Consider the following 24,496-nt stretch of genomic DNA (forward strand, 5'->3'; position numbering starts at 1 on the left):
AAAATAAAAATAAAAATTTTTCATTCATACGTTACTGTGAGATACACCCGTTGGATACTGTTGTTCTATTCCACTTTTCAATAAAAACCCATTTAGGGAAAAAAAATGAAATTGCAGCCTTGTCTGCATATGTTACTGTGAGATACACCCATTGGATACTGTTGTTCTATTCTGCTTTTCAATAAAAACCCATTTAGGGAAAAAAAATTAAATTGCAGCCTAGTCTACATATGTTACTGTGAGATACACCCATTGGATACTGTTGTTCTATTCCGCTTTTCAATAAAAACCCATTTAGGGAAAAAAAAATTAATTGCGGCCTAGTCTGCATATGTTACTGTGAGATACACCCGTTGGATACAGTTGTTCTATTCCACTTTTCAATAAAAACCCATTTAGGGAAAAAAAAATTGCGGCCTAGTCTGCATATGTTACTGTGAGATACACCCGTTGGATAATGTTGTTCTATTCCGCTATTCAATAAAAACCCATTTAGGGGAAGATCCTAAATTATAGAAATATGAGGAGAAGGTCAAATAAGGGACGTGGCCTGGGTCGTGGTGCTGCTGGTGGAGCTCCTGTTGCAAGGAGAGGATGTGGTCGATCTGTGCCAGCTACACGCACAAGTAAAACACCTTCCTCAGGTGTGAGTAGGCGACAGAACCTGCAGCAGTATTTGGCAGGGCCTAATGCGCCTCTAGAAATGTTGAGGCCAGAACAAGTACATGCGATTGCGATAGTAGATTGGGTTGCTGGCAGTGCCTCCAGTTCCTTCACATTGTCTTCCACCCAGTCTACTGCTGAAAGGTCAGAGTTGGCACCTGCAGCCGATGTCCATCAATCTTTCACCTCACCCCCTTGTAAATCAGCCAAGCAGTCTGAGCCCCAAGTCATGCAGCAGTCTCTTCTTCTTTTTAATGACTCTGTTAGCATGGTTTCCCAGGGACATTCACCTAGCCCTGCCCCAGAAGTGGAAGAGATTGAGTGCACCGATGCCCAACCACTTATGTCTCAAGATGAGTACATGGGAGGACCATCGCAGCACGTCTCGGATGATGAGGAAACACAGGTGCCAACTGCTGCAGAATTCCGAATTGTGGAGACCGACAAGGAGGGCAGGGGTGAAGACTGGGTGGAAGATGATGTGGAGGACGATGAGGACCTCGACCCCCACATGGAATGAATGCCATGCAGGTGACCTGAGTAGTTTGGAGGAAGAGGCGGTGGTCACACAGAGCCAACAGCACAGCAGAAGAGGGAGCAGGGTGCAAAAGCGGAGCAGCCGTGCCCTAGACATTACGCCTGCTACTGCCCAACGCAGCAAGGGACCGAGCACACCAAAGCCAGCTCAAAGGAGTTTCCCAGCGAGGCAGTTCTTCAGACAATGTGCTAATGACAGGACACAAGTGGTTTGCACGCTGTGCAATCAGAGCCTGAAGCGAGGCATAAACCTTCTCAACCTGAGCACAACCTGCATGACCAGGCATCTAAGTGCAAAGCACGAGCTGCAGTGGAGTAGACACCTCAAAAACTTCCGGTTCCTTTTCTGCTGCAGTCTCGGCCTCTTCATCCACCTCTGTAGTGACAGTGTCACCTGCCACCCCGCAAACAGAGGATCTGCCAGCAACACCACCACCTGGGTCACCAACAACCATCTCCACAATGTCTTGTGGAAACGTTCAGCTTTCTATCTCCCAAACACTGGAGCGGAAAAGGAAGTACCCCCCTACCCACCCGCGATCCCTGGCCCTGAATGCCAGCATTTCAAAATTCCTGGCCTTTGAAATGCTGTCATTCTGTCTGGTGGAGACGCAGAGTTTTAAAAGCCTTATGGCGGTGGCTGTCCCACAGTACGTCGTGCCCAGCCGCCACTACTTTTCCAGGCAAGCCATCCCTTCCCTGCACAAGCAAGTGGGTGACAAAATCAGGTGTGCACTGCGCAACGCCATCTGTGGCAAGGTCCACCTAACTACGGATACGTGAACCAGTAAGCATGGTCAGGGATGTTATATCTCCCTAACAGCACACTGGGAAAAATGCAGTGGCTGCTGGGCCTGAGGCGGATAGCAGTTTGGCACATGTCCTTCCACCACCGAGGATTGCAGGGCGCTTCAGTTTGCCTCCTGTTCCTTACTCCTCCTACTCCGCTTCCTCATCCTCTACCGCCTCCTCATCCGGTCAGCGTAACACCTTCACCACCAACTTCAGCACAGCCAGGGGTAAACGACAGCAGGCAGTTTTAAAACTTGCCTGTTTGGGGGGAAAAACCCACACCGCGCAGGAGTTGTGGAGGGGCATTGAACAGCAGACCGATGAGTGGTTGGTGCCAGTGAGCCTCAAGGCCGGCCTGGTGGTGTGAGATAACGGGCAAAATCTCGTAGCAGCTCTGCAGCCTAGCTGGTTTGATACACATTCCTTTCCTGGCACATGTGCTGAATTTGGAGGTGCAGAAGTTCCTTAGAAATGACCCCGATATGTCAGAGCTGCTGCAGAAAGTGCGGGCCGTCTGTGCGCACTTTCGGCGTTCTCACCCTGCCGCTGCTCGCCTGTCAGCGCTGCAGCGTAACGTCGGCCTTCCCACTCACCGCCTCATATGTGATGTGCCCACAAGGTGGATCTCCACCTTGCACATGCTTGCCAGACTGTGCGTGCAGCAGCAGGCCATAGTTGAGTTTCAGCTGCAGCACGCATGCGTGAGTTGCTCTGCGGAACAGCACCACTTCACCACCAATAACTGGGCCTCAATGCGAGACCTGTGTGCCTTGTTGCGCTGTTTCGAGTACTCCACCAACATGACCAGTGCCAATGACGCCGTTCTCAGCTTGACAATCCCACTTCTATGCCTCCTTTAAAAAACGCTTCAGGCGATGATGGAAGAGGATGTGGCACAGGAGGAGGAGGAGGAGGAGGAGGAAGAGGTATAATTTCCAAGGCTTTCAGGGAAGTCATTCACAAGTGGCTCTGAGGGTGGGTTCCTGCACCCACAAATGCCAGGTACACAATTGTCCAGCAGGGGGACAGTTCTGGAGGATGACGAGGATGAGGAGGAGGAGATGGAGGAGGAGATGGAACCATGTTCACAGCAGGGTGGCACCCAGGCCAGCTCATGGCCATCACTGGTGCGTGGCTGGGGGGATACAGGGGACACAGACGATACACCTCCCACAGAGGACAGCTTTTCGTTGGCTCTGGGCAGCCTGGCACACATGAGCGATTACATGCTGCAGTGTCTCCGTAACGACCGCCGAGTTTCCCACATTGTAACTTGTGCTGATTACTGGGTGGCCACGCTGCTGGATCCCCATTACAAGGACAACGTACTGTCCTTAATTCCCTCACTGGAGCATGATCGGTAGATGCGCGAGTACAAGCGCGCGCTGGTAGATGCGCTGCTGGTGGCATTCCCACCTGACAGCAGGGGCACAGTGGAAGCACAAGGCCAAGGCAGAGGGGGAGGAAGAGGTCGCCAATGCAGCCAGGACATCGCCAGTACCTCAGAAGGCAGGGTTAGCATGGCCAAAATGTGGAAAAGCTTTGTCAACACGCCACAACAACCAGCACCACCAGCTGATATGGAACGTCTTAGCAGGAGGCAGCATTTCACCAACATGGTGGAGCAGTATGTGTGCACACGCCTAAACGTACTGAATGACGGGTCTGCCCCCTTCAACTTCCGGGTCTCCAAATTTGGCACATGGCCTGAGCTTGCCCTTTACGCCTTGGAGGTGCTGGCCTGCCCTGCAGCCAGTGTATTATCTGAACGCGTATTTAGCACGGCTGGGGGCGTTATCACAGACAAGTGCAGCCGCCTGTCCAGAGCCAATGTGGACAAGCTCACGTTCATTAAAATGAACCAGGCATAGATCCCACAGGACTTGTCCGTACCTTGTGCAGAATAGACATTACCGGCCTTACCCAGCCATTGTTGTATTTTTGATCTTTCTCACTCTTTTGGGGTATACCCTAATTTAAAAATAAATTTTAAATGAAAAACAAAAACCAGTGTTGGCTACCTCGTCCTCCTCCACCGCCGCTTCCACCTACACCGTCACATCCACCACCACCTCAACCTCCTACTCCTTATGGGCCTCGTCCTCCTAGATCAAGATGATTATTTTTTATTTTTATGTTTGTTATGTTATTTTAAGTTATTTCCCTATCCACATTTGTTTGCAGAGCACTTGCCATGCTCTTAAGAAGATTTTGCTGCCATTTGCAGCCCTCTAGCCGTTTCCATGTTTTTTTTAGAGCCATTTTAGTGCTAAAAAGTTTGGGTCACCATTGACTTCAATGGGGTTGGGGACCGGGGTAAAGTTCGGGTTAAGTTCGGGTCACAAACCTGGACTTTTTTTTCAAGTTCGGCCAAACCCGGACATCCAGGTGTTCGCTCAACTCTATATGTAAGGGTTTAAAACCACTTTAATTTTTCTAAACTGCGTTAAAGTGTTCTTGTAGGTCTATACCAGCATTTCTCAACCTTTTTTTTTTACCGAGGTGAACCCTTCAAATCATTTCCAGACCTCAGGGAACTCCTGCTAAAACGAATTAATTAAAACTAACTCATGGACAAATGCCCCTTACATTCGTGGTCAGTGGGAAGACTGCCCAGTATACTGGTGGCCAGTGGAAAAAATGCCCCTTACAAGGGTGATCAGTGGGAGGAATGCCCACCCTTACAGGCAGCTAAAACGATCCTTGGTGTCATGCAGCTAGGTCTGTCAAGTGGCACTGGCACAGAATTAAGCAGACATCATGAAATGGGAGGTCAATTAGCTTGGCTCAAGGAAGCCCAAGCAACCTCTAGAGCAGTGATGGCGAACCTTGACACCCAAGATATTTTGGAACTACATTTCCCATGATACTCATGCATTCTGAAGTGTAGTTGAGCATTATGGGAAATGTAGTTCTAAAACATCTGGGGTGCCAAGGTGTGCCATCACTGCTCTAGAGGAACCTTAGGGCTGCAAGGAAACTTAGAAGGAAATGGCAGGTCGACACATTTGGTGGTATACTGGAAGACTACACATTGCTGGGGTCTATCTTCACAAATTTTTGGGGTTACTCTCCATGCACTAAGAGAACTTTCCATGCTATTTCTGTAAAGATATAAATTGGCAGAAAGTGGTCCAGCAGTATAATAATAGAAGGTCTCTGATAATCGTTTAGAAGGGCTTAGTGTCCTGCAGAATATTATAAATATTATCCCATTTCCCCTTGTAAACAACCTTTGGCATTAAAAAACAATTTGAAAATCTGCTAAAAGGCTAGGTTACTAATATTCGCTTTTGCCACAGCCAGTGTATGTAGCCCATTAAGATATCTAAGACAGTAAGATATTCTAATACAAGACATGTGACAAACTGTAGTAAAAAATCAATAAACTCACTGTTAGAGAAGCTCGTCCCTTCCCCGTTGCCTTCACCACAAAATCACTATTTATGTTTGTCTGCAGGGAGAAAAGATATCACATTTCATCATGGTTATATTCTAAATGTAAAAGCTTTACCATGTGTTATCTACTATTTATGGAGACTTCTCTGCTCAAACCTGCTCCATCATGTGAGTTCACATCGGTCCCTTATTCTTAGCCTTTGTGCCGGTTCACACTATAGCGTGTGCGGCAATCGCATGTAATATCGGAGTGCACTGCTCCTTCATTACATGCGATCGGATGTGCAGTGCGAATTCAGCCATACACTTTGTATGGCTAAATTCGCACTGCACCCGCACAAAAGTCGCACATGGCCCTTTTTTTCAGCCACATCAGGATCGGATCACACAGTGGTTCACACTTGTGCGATCCGATCCTGTGTGAACTATCAGATCGCACTGCGATATGCGATCAAACTGGGGATGTCATTAACATTTCATTGACACCCCCTGTGTATCGCATATGGCAGTGTGAACTGCCAGATGTGCTTTTGCGATGCGGGAACAGGCTGCGAATTCGCAGCCTTCCCGCTTCGCACAAGTGTGACCCGGCACTTAAAGTGGTTCTAAATCAATTCTTTTTTTTACCAGTTCAGTCTTCGCTGTCTCTTCTCTACTTTTACCTCTCTACTTTCTCTACCACCAACTCCACCCAGTAACTCTCTCACTGATTGCAAATCACTTCAAAAACAAGATTGATGCAATTCTTGGGACATCTTCGCTGCACAGATATCTTTCTCACTTAACATACCTTGTGTAGCGGGGTTTCAATATGCATAAAGATGACTGTTTGACATTTGGAAGGAACTCGGCTCCATCTAGTGGCCAAAATGACACATTGCATCTGCTCTGTGATTTCCTGTTTAACAGACTATATCATCCATAATTCTCTTGGAGTACCAGGGTGCACTGCCTCACCGCACAGCCTTCTGGGGGAAGCTTTATAAAGGAAGGGAGGAGCCAGGCTCACTCTCTTGAGATGACGCTGTGAGACAAGCAGGAAGCCAGCGCTGTGGGCTGATGCTGCATGCTAGGCCAAAACTCCTGGGCCTGAAGTGACTAAGTTGCAGTGTTCATCTTCAGTAGAAGACCCTTCCTGGAGGTCCCATCGATGTTTTGCAGAGACCAGAGTCATCCACCACCAATACCTAGCTTGGTTTTCATAGAAGCTTGCCTTACCATCTGTCTACTGGACCCTTTTGGCTCACAACTACTACAGTCAGCCTCTTCTTCTATCCTATTCTCCCTCACTCAAATCTTCAATCTCTCCCTCTCTACTGACACTTTCCCCTCTCCTCTAAAACATGTGCTGGTCACCCCCTTCCCAAAAAAGCCCTCACTGGACCCCACCAGTCTGAACAACTTAAGACCTATTTTCTTGCTCTCGTTTACCTCTAAACTTTTAGAACGTTTAATTTCCACCATCTGAGCTCCTTCCTCACTGACAACAATCTTCTTGACCCCTTACAGTTTGGCTTTCGCCTACTACACTCCACTGAATGAAACTGCCCTACTAAAACTCACTAACGAATTACTAATAGAGTTAGGCTGAATCCCCCTCCCCCCCGGTTTGTTTAGCGTCAGAACTCTGAAACATTGTAAAAGGTCGGACCCAAACCCTGAACCCCATTAAAGTCTATGGGACCAGAAATTTTTAAATTCAAAAGTCTCTATTTTGAAAGCTTATATGCATGTTATTGGCCATAAAAAGGGTACTGCCCTGGGGGACATGTATAAATGCAATTTTTTTTCCAAAAGGAATTGTTTTTTTTTACAGGAGCAGTGATTTAAATGTTGCTTAAAGTGAAATAATAAAAATGAAAAATTCCTTTAAATACAGTGCCTAGGGGGTCCTCCAGGGCTGCCTGTAAAGTGGGGCATCTGTACCACGCATAGAACCTGCTGCTGCAAAACTGACATTTCTTTTTTGTAACAGAGTAAAAACTGGCATTTATAAAGAAAACAAAATTACATTTAAATTGCCGGCAATACCATACCATTGCTCGCAATACAAAAATGTAAAAGAAAATGGCATGGGCTCCCCCACCTAATCCATACAAGGCCCTTATCTGAGCATGCAGCCCAGCAGGTTAGGAAGTGGGGGGGATGAGCAAGCCCCCCCCCCTCCTGAACCATACCGGCCCACATGGCCTCAACATGGGGAGGTGCTTTGGGGTGGTGCTCTGCCCCCCCCCCATCCCAAAGCACCTTGACCCCATGTTGATGGGACAAGGGCCTCTTCCTGACAACCCTGGAATGTGGTTGTGAGGGTCTGCAGCTGGGGGCTTTTTGGAATCTGGAAGCCCTCTTTAACAAGGGGGGCCCCAGTTCCTGGCCCCCTTCCTGTGTGAATGAGTATGGGGTACATATGATTAAGTGAATGTGATTTTGTGAAACACGTCAACTATTTGGTTAGTGTCCTTGATGTCTGTCTGTTTTATGGATTTATGAATTTATGTCGGAGTGCAGTCTCATGATTTATGTCGGAGTGCAGTCTTTCATCTTTCATGTGAAAATTGCTGTCGGGATTGCGGATCTGACGTGCACCGACCTCTAACTGTTGGATTGTGTACACCTAAACGACTTTCTCTCTGTAATCTTTACATTGTACCCCTACCTATTCCCCAAAAAAAGTGTCAAAATTAAAGACAGGAGACAAGGAAGGCTGACCGGCAAACTGTCAAAAGGCAGAGCAGGCATTCGGCGGTTAGCCTTTGTCACGAGCGGAGCATTTTTCTTTTCATTTTTCGGCAGCAGGAAGGGGTTAAGGTTCTCATACTACAGATAAAAATAACATGAAGGTTCTTATACTTTAGATAAAAGTAACATGCCATTGCAAATACTGCTTACAAAACTTTTACATGCGTCTTACCTCATCAGATCGGGCATTTAGATTATTTTTCAGATTGAGGCGGTATTTAGTAGGGTCTTTCCTTTCCGGAAGGTGAACAGATATATCCATGTCCAACACCATCCTATTTTCCCTGGCCTCTTGGTACTTGGCCAAAGCTTCAAACAGCATGATGGTTGTCTAGACACAGGCAGATGGGACAGGTGTTATTGTTTGAGTTACAAGGCAAAAGGTGTAAATTGTTGTCAAATTGCTGAGGAAGGTATGTAAATAATGTGATATGTTCATGACAAAAATTTTACAGCAATTAGTAAACTAGTTGGAGGAGTGGCAAAACTTCTTTAAACATTAGAGAACAAATCCAGTTGAATTTGACTAAGTACTAGTAGATTAGCCTTTCTCAACAAGGATTTCTTAAAACCTTAGGGTTCTTACACACAGGCTTTCCGCCCGGCGGACTCCGTTTTTCTCAGCGGGGATCGATCCGCCAATCCCTGCTGAGCATGCGGATGACAGGTCCGTCTCCGCTTACTATGCAGAGACAGACCTGCCAGATCCCCCTTCTCCTCTACGGGAGATCGGATAATAATGGACCGCCTGTCCGTTTTCATCCAATCCTACCTGATCCGATCCTCCAGATGGATGAAAAATAGGGTTTCCATTCGTCTAGATTTCACAGACAGGATTGGATCAGATAGCAGTGGGTGTCAGCGAACATGTTACCGCTGACATCCGCTGCTCCATAGTGGTGCATGGAGCATCCGATCAGGTCCGCCTGAAAAACTGACAGTCAGACTTGATCGGAAAGCCTGTGTGAAAGGGGCCTTAGAATTTCTCTAGAGATTGCTAGTGGGTTCCTTCAGCAGGGAACAGTTTCTGATGGAACTTCTTCCTAATGGTGCCTGCACAGTTTTGGCAGGACACAAAAGAGTCATTCTTGTGGTAAACGTTGAGCATCTACATATGTCTTTCAAATAATTAGCCTTTCTCAACAAGGATTACATGGTACCTTTGGGTTCCTCCAATAAATGCTAGGGGTTCCTTCAGCAAAAAACATTTCCTAGGGCTCCATTTACACCTAGGCAATTCAGATCTAGCCAAAATGCGGGACGCAATTGCGATGCCATTACTTGTTGATGGCACCCCAAACGTAGTGTGATTTTTTCCGTGGTTGTTGCGCGATCTGAATTACCTAGGTATAAATGGAGCCTTACTGATTTTTTTGCCAAATGGTGCCTGAGTAGTTTTGGCAGATCACAACAGAAAAAGTTGAGCCTCTCCTTGTGTCTCTCAAGTAAGAAACCAATAACATCAATGTCAGTGGTGTCAAAAAAGCTACTTTTCAGTTGCCTCTAAGAGGGACATTCTTCCCACTGATTACCAAGTTGAGGAGGTCCTTATCTCACTGATCACTAATGTACAGGGGCTCTATTACGCTTACTTCGAATGTAAGGGGAAACTTATACGCTGAGAACCATCACAAGGGGACACTACACTAACTACAACTTTCACTATCTATGTTTTTATTCAATTATTATTTGCTTCATACTTATTTTTTTCATAATTATTTTAGAAAATACTTCAGCTTTATAAAGCAGGGGGCATTAAAACAACTCTAGGTACAGCTCATTATTTATTGAACTTCAGGCAGTTAAGAAAACACAGAATAACACATTTCTGAATTATTTATGTAGCCAGGAGCTGGCTAAATTGCCAGCGGTGTTAGGGGACACTTTACATCATCTGCCACAGTGAGGCCACTCCCCTAGTGCTCAGCCGGGACTCTGTTCTGTCACATCCCAAATGAAAAGTGAGTGAGAACCTGGAAAAGAGTGGGGAATCTTGTGACATGTAGTCAATGGAGCCTGGCTTCACACTGGGGACTGATCATTGTGGACTACAAACTCCAGCCGGCTGGAGGGAGAAAGCAGAACGATGGGAGAGGTAATAAATAGCCTATGTTGGGGAGGAGTTGGTTCTTGGGACCATGGCCTTCACCTGGGAGCACCAATCCAGACGGTCAGGCAGAGGGAGTCAGAGCTGCAGTTTGGGCAGCAAAGAGAGAGAGAGAGAGCCTCCAGTGAGCGGCTGTGGACACATCTGTTGTGTGGACGGCCTGGTGACAGTTGGAAGATCGTCATCGGCACCTGCTTTGCAGATCATCTGGACATTCAATTGGCCACCATACCACCTAGGAGCTCTCTTACACTCAGAGACTAAGGTTGTTTTATTGGGTATATCGTACCAGGTTGCATTAACTGATTTGAGCTAAAAGGGGCTGCAGTGTCAGGAGGAAGCAGGGAGTAGTTTGACTTCAGAATTGGTCATTCTCCTACCCTCTTTCTGACCTGCAGCCATACACCATAATTGGTCATTGTTATTTTGTTGTTTCTGATAGTTACTGTGAATCCTTTATTTGACTGTTCATTTAAAAGTACAATATAAATCGTATTTTTCTGGTTTGATCCATCTATACTGGAACTAAATTACTGCAAGTATTTGGTTGGCTTTGAAATATCCTGTGTCTGCATTCATATCTCCCTACTAAAATGTCTGAACCCAGGGTGTCAGAGGTGTCAGAAGACTTACAAAGTCAGGGCAACCATTGGAGTATAGCATCTTTAAGCGGCCCTCACGGGAGGGGGGGATGGGCGCTACATTTGGGGGTTCGTTTGAAATTCCCCTCATGGGATGTCCTAGCAAGTCATGTAGCGAGTCAAGAGCAGATTAAAAAAAGACGCTTCAGGAACAGCCTGGGGCCAGGAGTAAGGCAGTCGATTGTAACTTTTCACAGTAGTGGATATACCAGAGTCGACTAGACTGAGAGGGAGGTACAGCTGGTGAAAAATGCTGTACCAGTGCAAGGGGTCCACCTCGTGGACCTGAAGACTGAGCCTGAACTAGACTGTACCTATGTCCTGCTGAAATGGTGGTAGAATATATCTGTTTGCTTTCAGAAGGATGCCGTGAGCTTGGCTGAGGGGTTGGAAGCCCAGGTAAAACCATTACTGTCAACAGGAGACTTGGAAGAGTAACGCTCTCAGTTTGGGTGAGTGAGCCCAGTATCAGAGGAAGCTGAAACCCAAGCCGTCGGCTTGCCACTTGCCTCTTTTTACACAGACACGAGTAAGCTAGCTGAGAGCCTGGTATTGAGCAGTGCCATCTCTGCCCATCAAGGGTTCAGGAGGCTTCAGTACATCTCAGAACGCATCCCTACTCCTAGAGGAGAGGAGGGGGTTTGAAAGTTAAATGGATCAGACCATACAAGCTGTGGAAGAATGGATTGTGCCCAAGTTGAAGAAGAGGCACAGGATCAATGACAGTCTCTAAAGCCAAGCTGCAGACATTATCCGGAGCCTGAGAAGGGAAAAACCAGAATGTGTTACTATGGACTACATCAATGCTCTGTGTGTGGTCTAGGGTAAAGTAGAAAAGCTCCCTGATTTTATGCATAAGTTTGAGCACACTCACCAGTGTAAAGGAGAAAGGGTGTTTGATTATGTCATCAGAGTGGATTGGATCTTTCACCAGATCATCCTGAAGAAGGGGATTGACTCCGGGATGCTGTCAAGGTCAGATTGGAATAAATTCTGCAAGGCACCAGACCCAACCACCCAATTGTGCAACGGTTATTACTCAAAGGGACTCAAGTGGCCCCTACCTACCCTGAAATGGTGAAAGTAGTAAAAGAAGAGGCTCTGCAGGATGAAAAGAATTAAGGATCTAGGGAGATTGAGGTTAGCTCCAAGGGGGAGAAGGTGTCAGCTCAAGCAGCTCAAGTGGAGAAATGTATCCTTGAGGAAGACAGTGAGGAGGAGATGGAGCTGGGGGGGGGGTGTACTGCCTCCCCTGTTGTGCAGTCTGTCAGTGAAGCAGCCCCAGTTGAGTTATTCGCACAGGTTGTTGAAGTTCAAGACAAAATGCAACATACTTTGCTTCAGGCCATGGGAGCTCAGAACCTGATGCAGTTGGTGAGGCCTGACTCCAGGAAATGCTTTTGTTGCAGAGGGCTGGGACATTTAAAGGAACAGTGCCCTCAGAAGAAGAATGATCCAGATCTTATGGCAAAAGTGCTGAAGGCATTACAGAAACTGATCCTGGCCCAGAAGGCGGAAAATTTCAAGGGGTATCAGTGAAGGAGGCAGCTGAGAACCCTAACAAAGTCAAGAGTTCCTAAGATGGGAAGAGTGAGAAAATTTAATTGAGGCACCAGAGGACGGCTTAGAGTAATCACACTCTCACCCAAGTTGAGTGACCCACCAGCCTGATTGGGAAAACAGACCCAGAGAGTCAATGCTTCTCCACTTCCCAAGGCTGCCATAAGGTCCTCTCAACAGAGATTGAAACCAAACTAAAGTTAAGCCAGTCCAAAGAAACCATATGAACTGCTAGACAGGTAGGGCCCTCTCCCATAGTATCTGTGCAAGTGGCAGTCATCTATACCAAGGCATTGCTGGACACTGGGGCACAGGACACCCTGTTGTATAGGGACTTCTATGACAAATTCCCTTAACACATTCCATTAACACAAACACGTTCCCTTACGCAAGCTAGAAGAACTGAAAATCTGGGGAATTGGCACTGAGAAATTTCCCTATCATGGATACATTCCAATCAAGATCACATTTGGGCCAGCTGTGGCCGGGAAGATAAAAACATTCGACACTCTGGCTGTTGTGTATCCAAACAGGAAAATCAGCAGTTGGTGCTGAGGGGAATTATGTGCTGATTGGAACTATCACCGACCTAGCAAGAAGATTAATGGTCCCATTATTAGGGAAAGAAGACTTAGCGCAAAAAGGGATACACCCTCAGCTACACCAGGTCTTTGAGCGGGTAAAACAAGAGCAAAGTGCCCCAGCCGTAAGAGTGGGAAGACTGGAGATTGGGAGCCAAGGAAAGGGTGATGCAGCCAGAAGAGATTGCTTGCATGAAGGGTACTGTGAAGCTGACTTGGAGCCAACTGGGCCCTTTCATTGTGCTGGAGACTGATGCTCAAGCAGGCAACTCCGGGTCGGAACTGGCCCCAGACTTGGTCCCCACCAAGGCTCTGTTTCAGAATAAATGGAGGGTGTCGATCAGCGTTCGGAATGTCATGGATCGTTCAGTCACGCTAGAAGCCCGCATGCTGACGGGGCAGATGAGTGCTGCTACTCCAGAGACGCCGGCTAAATTGTCTGGAAAGGAAGATGGCTATAAATTGAGAAAGGAGTTGCTGTGGTCCTCCAAGATGCTGCAGGAAAGAGTCCAATGTCAGTTGTCCAGATGGGAGAAGAACTTTTCTCAGAGTGAATTAGACCTGGGGTGCGCCAAGAGTGTCCAGCATCGGATTTGAATGCAGGAAGACAAACTGTGAGGAGGTAGATGTATATAGTCAGAGAATATGCCTCACGCCTAGGAGTGCCTAATATGATATGTACTAGTTTAAATAACGGAGCAGCTGCTATAGATAGATATAGTTGATTAAGTAAGAAAACCCCCTGGCTAAAAGGGATAATATAGCGCTTGCTGGTAAATGCAAATAAGAATAAATACCAATCTAAAAGCATAAAAGTTAAAATATATGCCCTTAAAATGCACAGTAAGACAGTATATATAGATATAAATAAATAACAATAAGTGTATTAATAGTGCCAGGTGAAGTCCAAAGTAGTTCAAAAGTGACTGTGATAAAAAGTCCAAATAAAGTGCCAGGGAAAAGTGCCAGTGCTTGGTGCTGAATCCTCCAATGATCCAGGAGATCCAATCACAAAGGTGACTTTCAAAGGAGAAATTAGGATGTAAACTCACCAGATGTGGTGGGTCTCAAATGTCATATAACAAAGAGACCAGTAGTGCTTTATGACCATCCAGGTCAGGGAAAAGGTGACTGCTGGGCTCAGGTCCCCCTAGACCGGGATTCTCCAAGGTAAATGGATCGAGTTCCCGAGGTCCTTAGATTGATTGTCTTGCTCTTGAAGATGCTAATACTTTGCATATACCTGCTTCACCGATTAAATCCAAATGGGGTCAAGCTCAACAATTCAGGGGCGGGGGGCTCTTTCCTTTTTCTTTTTAGCTCTCACATAAAGGACTTGTCTGATCCCCAGGCACTGGCTACAGGTTTTCAGGTAAGATTAAAATGCCAGTGGCGAAAGACAGAATGAGGAGAAACCGCCGTCTCTGAATGACTCAGTGAGGATCCAGCCTCCGCTACCACACACCCCCTCCTCATTCTGTCTAATACATGACTGACTTCGTATTTCTACTTTGTTTTGGCTGGAGCTTTCCACAGAGATGGCGGTCATCTACGTCTGAAGAAGGAGCCGAGTACGCATGCTCCGAAACGCGTTACGTCACTTCCGGTTGGCCTGCGCTCCATTGCGGCTTCCGGTTTAACCAGCTCCGTGGTTCAGCTTCCTAGAACGTCACTTCCTGGCTGCAGGACGGCCAGAATATTGGAGAATACACTCTAGGAAATACCACCACACAGAATATGGACTAAAGCTATCCCTTATGTAAGTTACTATATCGTTTATGTTATGCAGTAAAGTCTTGGCTTACTACAGTGGCGCCTGTTCTTTTCTATTTCTACCCTTTCATGACCAGGCCATTTTTTTGTGATACTGCACTGTTACTTTAACTGACAATTGCGCAGTCATCCAATGCTGTAAATAAATTTAATTTATGTTATTTTTTTCCCCACAAATACAGATTTCATTTAGTTGTATTTAATCACCTGTGCATTTTTTTTTATTTTTGTGCTATAAACAAAAAAAGACTGACAATTTAAAAAAAGCAAAAACAAAAAAAAAATAAAATAAACAATATTTTTTACTTTTTGCTATAAAACATATCCAATACATTTTTTCATACATTTAGGGAAATATGTATTCTGCTACCTATTTTTGGTTAAAAAAAAAAAAAAATCCAAATAAGCATATATTAATTGGTTTGCACAAACATTACAGGGTCTACAAACTATGATATATTTACTGGAATTTGTATTTATTTTATACTAGTAATGATCGCGATCAGCGACTTATGGAGGAACTGCATTGGTACGGCGGACAATCTGAAACTTTTAAACTCTTGTGGAAATTAGTGATACTAATACAGTGATCAATGCTAAAAATATGCACTGTCACTGTACTAATGATGATGGGAAGGGGTTAAACATCTAGGGTGAGCAAAGGGTTAAATGTATGCCTAACCAGTGTTTTTGTGTACTATTGTGGTGCTTTCATTAAGGGTTGTGATGGATTTTATTCCCTGCTTTTCAGGGAAACAAATGCCATCACATCCCCCCTGTCAGGATGGAGCTCTGTATAGTTTACATAGGCAGAGCTCCATCCAGTGTCTCTTTTTGGTGATCAGCAGGTGCTGGCTGACATCCATTGGCTGGCATCCAGTGATTGGCTTCTGCTGTGATTAATCACAGCAAAAGCAGCATGCCGACAGCGTGCAGCCCCTTCCAGGAAGTGCACAATCACATATATATACGTGATTCTGCACATAACGGCTGCCCTGTAGCAGTAAATCTGCTATGGGGCAGGCGTTAACTAGCTAATAAATGCAACTAGTGTAAATCGGGCCATAGAAGGTTCGAATCTCGGCAGATTCATCAGGAACCTCACTTTATTTCGCACTTTGTTCAGAAAGGAAGAGGGGGAGCGTACCTAGCAACACATCATCAGCGTGGTGGCTGAACCAGGAAGGCCTCTTGATGATGTAATATTGGCGTGGGACTGAGTGGTGCCAGAGAACAAGAGGACCTCAGTGAAACAAAGCTGGATCCTCTAGGTGGGTGAATATTGAAGATCTACACAAAAAGACCACCCAGTAAGCCGGGGGGGGGGGGGGGGATGAGGTGCGGTTGAAAAAAAATGGGGTGGCAGGTGGAGATTTGCTTTAAATATAACAGAGAAATATAAGGTCTCTTATTCTGCTAGACTGCTATATGACTTACTGTGTAAGTCCCAGGACTGGATGGACAGAAATATAAATCCTTTGACAGGTCAAATGTCTTCCATATTATGTAAGTTATATGTATATATAACAGTTTTCCTAGAGTTCAGCTTTAAGTAAACAGATACATGAAGTCTTACTTACTTGTGTTGATCCGTAATACTGCCCATCAAAATGTGATCTAATTAGCCAATTAGCAACAGAATCTGCCAGATCATACTCCTCAATTTGCAGGAGAGTCAGCAGGGCGTAAGCTGTAGCCTCCAAAGAAATGTATCTGCCAAATTCCTCGGTATTCCAGAATTTACTGTTTAGGTTATTCCAGTGAGATTTGTCTAAAAGAAAAAATATATATTAATTTCTGCTTGTACATTTTTTGGGAGTAGGGTCCAGTGCTGTCAGGCTTTTGAACTGCCTTCTCACCATACAAGTAAAAAGGTATCAGGGAAACTTTTTCCATAGTACAAATAAAGTTCCAAAGCGCACACAGATGCACAGGCTTCTAATACTGGTGCAAAATGGGCTATTTAAATTGAACTGTTGCACTGGCCAGTTGCTGTCTGATCTGCAGCTTTTCCCATGTATCCTGTGCCAGTTTCCTGTTTCCTGTTCCTTAATGCTACCTGTCCTGACCCTGGCTTGTCCCTGGACCTTGCTTCTGCATGGTGACCCTCAGAGACAGCAGTGTCTTGAATGATCCCACACTGCAGACATATAGCTATGGGGTTCAGGAAGTGTACTGCTATGTTCAGAAGTAATTCAGGGCAAAAGGGAAGTTTCAGGGTAATGCTTAGACATAAATAAAATTTCTAGAAGTTCCCTATAGATTACTGATCTTCACATTTTGGATTCAGGCCCACTTTGCCCACTTGAAGTCCAGCATACGTATAGTAATGTCCTGGACAGCAAATTGTTATACCAGGATCAAAGCTGCAGCTGCATTATTTTTTAGATGGCAATTGCCCGTCAGTTAAAAGTGATCTGAGCGGCTTTACAACCAGCTAATCACTTTTACACAACACCCCACCACCCACAGCGATTCCTGGGGCTCTCCTATTCATCCAGTGAGCCCAGGACTGCAGTAATTAGTCTAGACGGGTGCCCACAGTGGAGATGTAGGAACATTCATTCCACCATCTCTTCTATGACAGGGGTCTAATAGACCCCTGATGTCCTCATAAAGAGTCCTGGATGTGACGAAATGCGTAGGTACAGGAACTTCCAGTGCTCCGTCACTTCTGCAGTCTGAAACGGATGCTGGCTCCAGTGTGGATCAGAGCTGCAGTGACTCCACACAAACATTGGCAGGTGCCAGGCAGGCACTTTATTTGTGAGTACAATATATTTTATTTCTTTATGGGTTTTTAATAAAATGGTGATGCGCAAAGAGGGTTTGCCGGTTTTTCTTTTCTAACTATATGGGCAAGTTAAGTGTTGGTTTCTGAATGTTGATACAAACAATACAAGATCAGTGATGCAAGTGCTGTTGTGACCTTCCTTAGTATACAGTATGCTTAGGGAGTCAACTACTATTGGTGAGTGCGGTCCCTGGTGAGGGCACTGGTGGTAACAGCAGTTGGGGGATTGCTGTGGTGGATCTCTTTGACACAGAACACCAGTCATTTTTGTGTAGAGGAACTGCTACACAAGAGCATTTTGCTGTTTGAAGATTTTAAATGTACTTTATATGGACTTTTGCACTTGCACTATAAGGAGTCTTATTTAGAACATTTGTTATGTTACATGTAAGAAAGATGAAATATATCACAGTATATTTTATTCGATTTATTTATTTTGAGAAGCAGATGCAAACGCAATGATTTCTGAGAAGATTGGAGTTTTTTGGTTTTGTGAATGAATTTTTAATTTTGTATCACATTTTGGTATTTATGTTTATAGGATAATGGCAGCTCTATTTTTCTAGATTGTTACTGCATAGTGTATGGGGTCATAGACCATTGAGAGAAGCAGCTACCCATAATCACAATTACCAGGTGGTTTAATTATATAATTTTCCCCATAACCACTTGCCGACCGCCGCAAGTACATATACTGTGGCGGTCAGCCCCGTGCAGGCAAAGTGACGTAAATATACGCCACTCGCCTGTGAGCCAATAGTGGGTGAGCGCGCGCCGCCGGAGGCGCGCTCCCGCCCCCGCTCGTTCCCGGACCCCCCCGCACGTGTGAGCGGCGGACCCGATGTCCGCCGCTCACTCGCGATCGCTGGTTACACCGGGAGAAAGGCAGGCGGCTAATGTAAACAAAGCCGCCTGTCATTCTCCCCTGTGTAACAGCAGAGATCATACGGTCCTGCTATGTAGGATCGTAGATATCTGTTGTTACACAAACAGCCACATCCAATCACAGTTAGAATCACGCCCCTAGGGACACACTTAACCCCTGCATCACCAATAAGGTTAACCCCTTCCCTGCCAGTGTCATTTTTACAGTAACAGTGCATGTGTATAGCACTGATTACTGTAGTAATGTCACTGGTAACCCCAAAAGTGTCAAAAATGTCAGTTAGGGGTCCGATCGGTCCGCCGCAATGTCGCAATCCTGCAAAAAAAAAAAAATCACAGATCATTGTCATTACTAGTTAAAAAAAAAAAAAACACCAAAAATGACAAATCTTTGCCGTAGTTAGTAAACGCAATAACTTTTGCGCAAACCAATCAAAATACGCTTATTGCGATTTTTTTTAAACCAAACATATGTAGCAGAAAACAAATTGGCCAAAAATGTTAAAACATTTAGATTTTTACATTTTTTGGGGGGGGGGGGGGGAATTTCGTATAAAAAAATGTGAAAAATATTGTTATTTTTGCAAAATTGTCGCTCTTTTTTTGTTTATAGCGCATGATCAAAAAATTGCACAGGTGATCAAATACCACCAAAAGAAAGCTCTGTTTGTTTGGAAAAAAAGGACGTCAAATCCATTCATCGTTTAGGTACAGCGTCGCACGACCACGCAATTGTCCATTAAAATCACGCAGTGCCGAATCGCAAAATAGGGCCTGGTCAGGAAGGGGGTATAATCTTCCGGGGCTTAAGTGGTTAAAGTGTACCTGTCGGGGGTGTGGCTTGGTCCCGATCCAAGATGGCCGCTTAGTACCGAGCTCCTGCACCTCGAGGCCTGATCTTTACACAGCGTAGCCAAATCACACCCTGACTTGCTATTTCAACATGGGGAGTACTTCCCGGAGCAGTTCCGCCACCCGTTCCCGGACTCCGCGGGAACCAGAGATGCAGCTGAGCCGCGGTATCCCTGAACTATTTCGGGAACACACAGAGGCCTACTCCCTCTTCCACTCCGCGCTCTTGCTCCGGCTCCCGCTCACCGAGCAGACTACCATCTGGCACCAGAGCTCGTTCCCCTACCTTGGACGTTTCTCCTCCGCGGCCTCTCTCTCCTTCAAGGATCTCCAGCTGGTGGCGGCGGACATCAAGGCCGCCCTGTCGGCAGTTATTGCGGAGCTCCGGAGTGATGTCCAGGCCATGTCTCTGCGGGTGGAGGAGGTGGAGATTACCACAGCGCGCCATGATGCCTCCCTCTGCCACGTCCAGCAAGTAACCGAATCTCATGCTTCCCTGCTGAGGGACTTGAACCGGCACGTGGAAGATTTAGATAACCGTTGGAGGCGGAGGAACCTCCAGGTCCGTGGAATCCCCGAAAGCGTAGAGCACCAGAATCTCCCTCAGGCGGTCACTTCCATTTGCAACGACCTTTTGGGCAGACCCCCAGACACATCCACAGGGCCTTGAGACCTAGGGGTAGAGATACCGACCCCCCAGGGATGTGGTGTGTTGTCTCACCAATTTCCAACTAAAGGAAGATGTCCTTCGTAATGCCCGGATCCGCCGCCATATTGCTTTTTAGGGGGCAGAGATCAAGATGTTCCAGGATTTGTCCAACATCACTCTGCAGCGGAGGAGGGAGCTGCACCCGCTGCTGGATGAGTTACGTTCCAGGGCCATAGTTTATAGATGGAAATTTCCGTTTGGACTCTCTGCTACCTCCCAAGGCCGCACAGCCCTTCTCCGTGTCCCGGAGGACCTGGAACATTTTTGCTCCACTCTGGATATCCCCTACATCGAGTTACCAGATTGGTACAGCGAATTTCGCTTATCCCCCCTTCGCAGAGCCACCTCCATGGATGGCGTACAACCAGCGGAGAACTACAGCATCCGTCGCCGCAGAGCATACCCAGCTTCTCCTCCTCCAGTCAGGGGGGACGAAGGACCCCGCAATGGTAGCCCTACCGCGTCTCCTGATCACAGGAGGGCGCGCCGTACGCCTTGATCGAGGGGATCCTTACCGTTAAGTGCTGTCGTGACTTTTCAGTTACTGGTTCCTACTCTACTACCCTTTCCCCCTGTTTCCACGGCCATGGAATGTATGTGAGCCTTCGGTCTGCAGCTCCTCCTGACTTTGTGACTTCCTGGTGACATTTCCCTGCCCGGTCTGTCCCTGCTGTTCCCCACCCTGGATCACTTACCGCCTCCGGTCCCGTCGCCTGGATGACCATGATGGTGGTTCATGTGGACTTCCTCCTGCTCTCATCTCCCTTTGATGGTTTGGAGCCCCCTGCAGCTGTCCGTGGCCCTTCTTACCCCCCTGCCCCGTCCGGGGCTATGCCGACATCCGCTGTACTCCCCTACGGATTGCCCCATGCCTTGGTTTGAGGATTGTCTGCCTGGACGCTCCCCGATTTCATCCCTCAATGCCTGTTACACTCCTGCCTGAAGATCTTGGTTACCTGGTCGCCCTTGGTGATGCTTCTCCTGCTTATACTTAGACTCAGGAATGCTTCTCTGAATGGGTTTCTAAATTGCGGGGTTACTTCCACAGTATTTTGTGTTTTCCTCACACTGCTCGCTTCTGCGTGCTTGCTGTGTGCGCGGGGGGTCCAGGGATTGCCCACTATCGGCGGCTATCTCATCACTGTGTGTAAGTGAGCAGGTCATCCCTGCGCGCCGCGTGGGTTCTCCTGGGGCCCCCCCCCTCCCGTGGCTGCGGGTTTGCAAATTGGTATACATGGATTCGTGCTGTGAGGGCCTACATGGTGGGCGGGAGCGTCTGTGCCCTGCCTGACTACCGGGGGCCGCGAATCACCGTGGCTGACTGGCCGGACGGTGGAGCGCAGCTTGGTCCCGCCCCTTCATGTTCTATGTGACATTCTACATGCTGTTGCCTATGTTTTCCACGGCCGGCTCCTCTGGTCCACCTACTGTTCCCTGCTGCTACTAATAGATGGAGGATGCTATGGGACGTTCCATGGCCCGTGTCCGTTTTTTGGACGCTGTTTTTGTTTTCTGTTTTTTACCTTTCGGCCCAACCTCCATTTGTTACTAGACAGTACTCACCGGTATCGATGGTTAAGGTTTATTCCTATGCTTACTGCTTATTTTACTTGCATTGGTTTGTTTTGCTGTTCATCCGCTGCCACTAGGGTGGGTACTCCAGGTGCCACCCTGATGCCTAGCCAGGTTATGATTTCACTGCCCTTTTTGGCTCCGTCCCCTCTACCCTGGGTATTTCCATTTGTACCCGCACTGCAGATGCCTGTCACTTGATTCACCCCCTCCCCCTTTCCCCCCCCCTCTCCTATCCCCCCCATCCTCTACCTTCCCCCCTCTCCCTGTCCCCCCTCCTTTCCCTTCCCCCCCTCCCTTCCCCTTCCCCCCCTCTCCTCTCCCTTCCCCCCTCCTCCCCCCTCCCTTCCCCTTCCCCCCCTCTCCTCTCCCTTCCCCCCTCCCCCCCCTCCCCCCCCTCCTGGGTGTGTGTGTGCTTGCTTGTTTGTTTTTTGTGTTTTGTTTGTCTTGGTCACTTGTCCTTCGTCCTCCTTGTCGTCAGTCCTTGTGTTTGTTTCCCCTCTGTTGTCTTGCAGGATGCCCCGTCCCCATTCAGCCCGTTCTGACACCCAGTCTTTGAAAATAGTCTCCCTGAATGTCAAGGGCCTCAATACGCCTCAGAAGCGCTCTTCGATATTGACACACTTGCGTAGGCTCCGAGCGGATGTGGTCCTCCTTCAGGAGACCCACTTTCGATCGGATTCCGTACCTCGATGCTATAACAAATACTACCCTACAGTGTTTCATGCCCCCTCACCTGACTCGCGGACTAAGGGGGGTCTCGATCCTTGTGGCTAAATCACTCCCGCTGTCCATAACAGACTCCCTAGCTGACCCCAATGGCCGCTACCTCTTTCTGAGGGGCTCTCTTCACAATTTTCAGATTACCTTGGCTACTGTTTATAGCCCGAACTCCTCCCAAGTCTCTTTCTTTAGGAAGGTTGCTTCGGAACTGATCCCGTTTCAGAAGGTTACTCTGATTTTTGGGGGAGACTTTAACGTCCCCCTAGACCCCTTACTGGACACTTGCTCTGACACTTCCTGCCTCCCTTACAGGGCTCTGAAACAGACTCTTGGCGCACTTTACATGAGAGGGACAAAGATTATACATTTTTCTCTCCGCTTCATTGTAAATACTCTCGGATAGATTATCTGTTCCTCTCCCAGGCGGCTTTCCCGTATCTCACAGACGCTTTCATCGAACCGGCTGTCCTGTCGGATCACAACTCGGTCACCATGACCTTATCGCTGCCTCTCTGTACGCCTCGCGATCGGGTATGGCGGCTTGACTCCTCTTTATTGACGGATGCGGCTAGACTCTCTGAAGTACGCTCTACCCTTCAGGACTATTTTCGTGACAATGCTACCCCCGACACCTCTCTGCTGACTCAATGGGCTGCTCACAAATGTGTGATCAGAGGCAAGCTTATAGCTCTTTCTTCGGCCCTGCGGAAACAGCGGGAAGCGACTGTCTCAGATTATCTCTCTCAAATCTCTGCCCTGGAACGGGTACATAAACGGTCCTTGGCACAGGACGCTCTTACGGCTCTCACAGAGGCCCGAGAAGGCCTCCAATCCAAATTGGACAGGAGGACTCGCAGGAGCTTTCTTTTATCGCAGAATCTTTTCTACGAATACGGCAATAAAAGTGGCCGTCTTCTCGCTCGGGCCTTACACGCTAGGAAAGCCAAAACGGTGGTTCACCACCTCTGCTCCCCCTCTGGAGCGAAGGTGACGAACAACAGGGATATTGCGGGTGAATTCGAACACTTCTATCGCCAGCTGTATAACCTGCCGAGGGCGGATTCATCCTCCCCAAACCCAGCTAATAGAACCCACGTTATTGCGGACTTTCTTGCACAAAACCTGTCTCAGGCTGTTTCCCAGGATTTTAGTGCCACCTTAGATGCTCCCATCTCCCCACTTGAATGGACCAATGCTCTTAAGCAAATGAAACCCAACAAGAGTCCCGGACCCGATGGTTTGCCGGTTGCATACTACAAGTCTTTTGCCGATGTCTTATCCTCCCCTTTCTTGGCGGAGTTCAACTCCCTTTCCCCGGAAACCTCATTGCCCCCCTGCATGCTCGAGGCCCACATTGTTGTCATACCAAAAGAAGGGAAGGACTCCACTTCCCCTTCCAGCTACCGACCAATTTCATTGCTAAATGTTGACGTGAAACTTTTTGCCAAAGTCTTGGCGAACAGGCTTCTTCCACTCCTCTCCAAGTGCATCCATCCGGACCAGGTTGGCTTTATCCCTGGTCGAGAGGCCAGGGATAACACCATTAAAGCGATCAACCTTCACCATGCCCTCTCCACAACCAAGCAACGCGGCTTCCTCCTATCGCTGGATGCAGAGAAGGCATTCGACAGGGTCTCTTGGGACTATCTGGAGGTGGCCCTGACAGCATGGGGCCTTGGCCGTCGTATCCTCGACTTAATTATGTCCCTTTATGCGGACCCGCAAGCTCGAGTCCAGGTTAATGACACCCTGTCGAATGCTTTCCCCAATCGGCAATGGGACCAGACAGGGGTGCCCCTTATCCACGATCCTCTTTGTGCTCACTCTGTGTAACGCTCCTGCGTTTTACGTATGATGTGGATTTTCAGCTGCAGAAATATTCCACTTCAGTAGTCATGTAGAGAAACGCTGAGACACCATTCCCAACTCTCAATGACTCATCATGTGTGGATGATCTCAATTCAGCAAGTAAATACACACACTCAATAAGATGTTTCCTAGAGTGACTTATGTATATAGTAACACAGTGATGATAGGCTGAAGAGACAGGTTGGGTAGAGATGGTAGATGACAGACACTTGAAAGGAAATGTTCTTGAAAGTAAGATAGTAGCAGATGGGATGCAGATAGGTTTTAGCAATCATGTATGGTAGTAGATGACAGAGTAGC

General features: G+C 47.2%; 1 protein-coding gene across 1 annotated transcript in view; it reads right to left on the minus strand.

The window, feature by feature from the left end:
• The window catches only part of LOC309553570 (venom factor-like), a 424,228-nt gene that overhangs the window by 39,245 nt on the left and 360,487 nt on the right, over positions 1-24,496 (minus strand). Inside the window, exons 29-31 of the mRNA XM_082254842.1 lie at positions 16,373-16,563; positions 8,303-8,461; positions 5,387-5,446 (exon numbers count right to left, since the gene is read on the minus strand). Of these exons, the coding sequence (XP_082110968.1) occupies positions 5,387-5,446; positions 8,303-8,461; positions 16,373-16,563 (410 nt within the window). The remainder of the gene's footprint in view (positions 1-5,386; positions 5,447-8,302; positions 8,462-16,372; positions 16,564-24,496) is intronic.

Source organism: Pelophylax lessonae (genome assembly GCF_965119305.1).
Source record: "Pelophylax lessonae genome assembly, chromosome: 4".
NCBI lineage: Eukaryota > Metazoa > Chordata > Amphibia > Anura > Ranidae > Pelophylax > Pelophylax lessonae.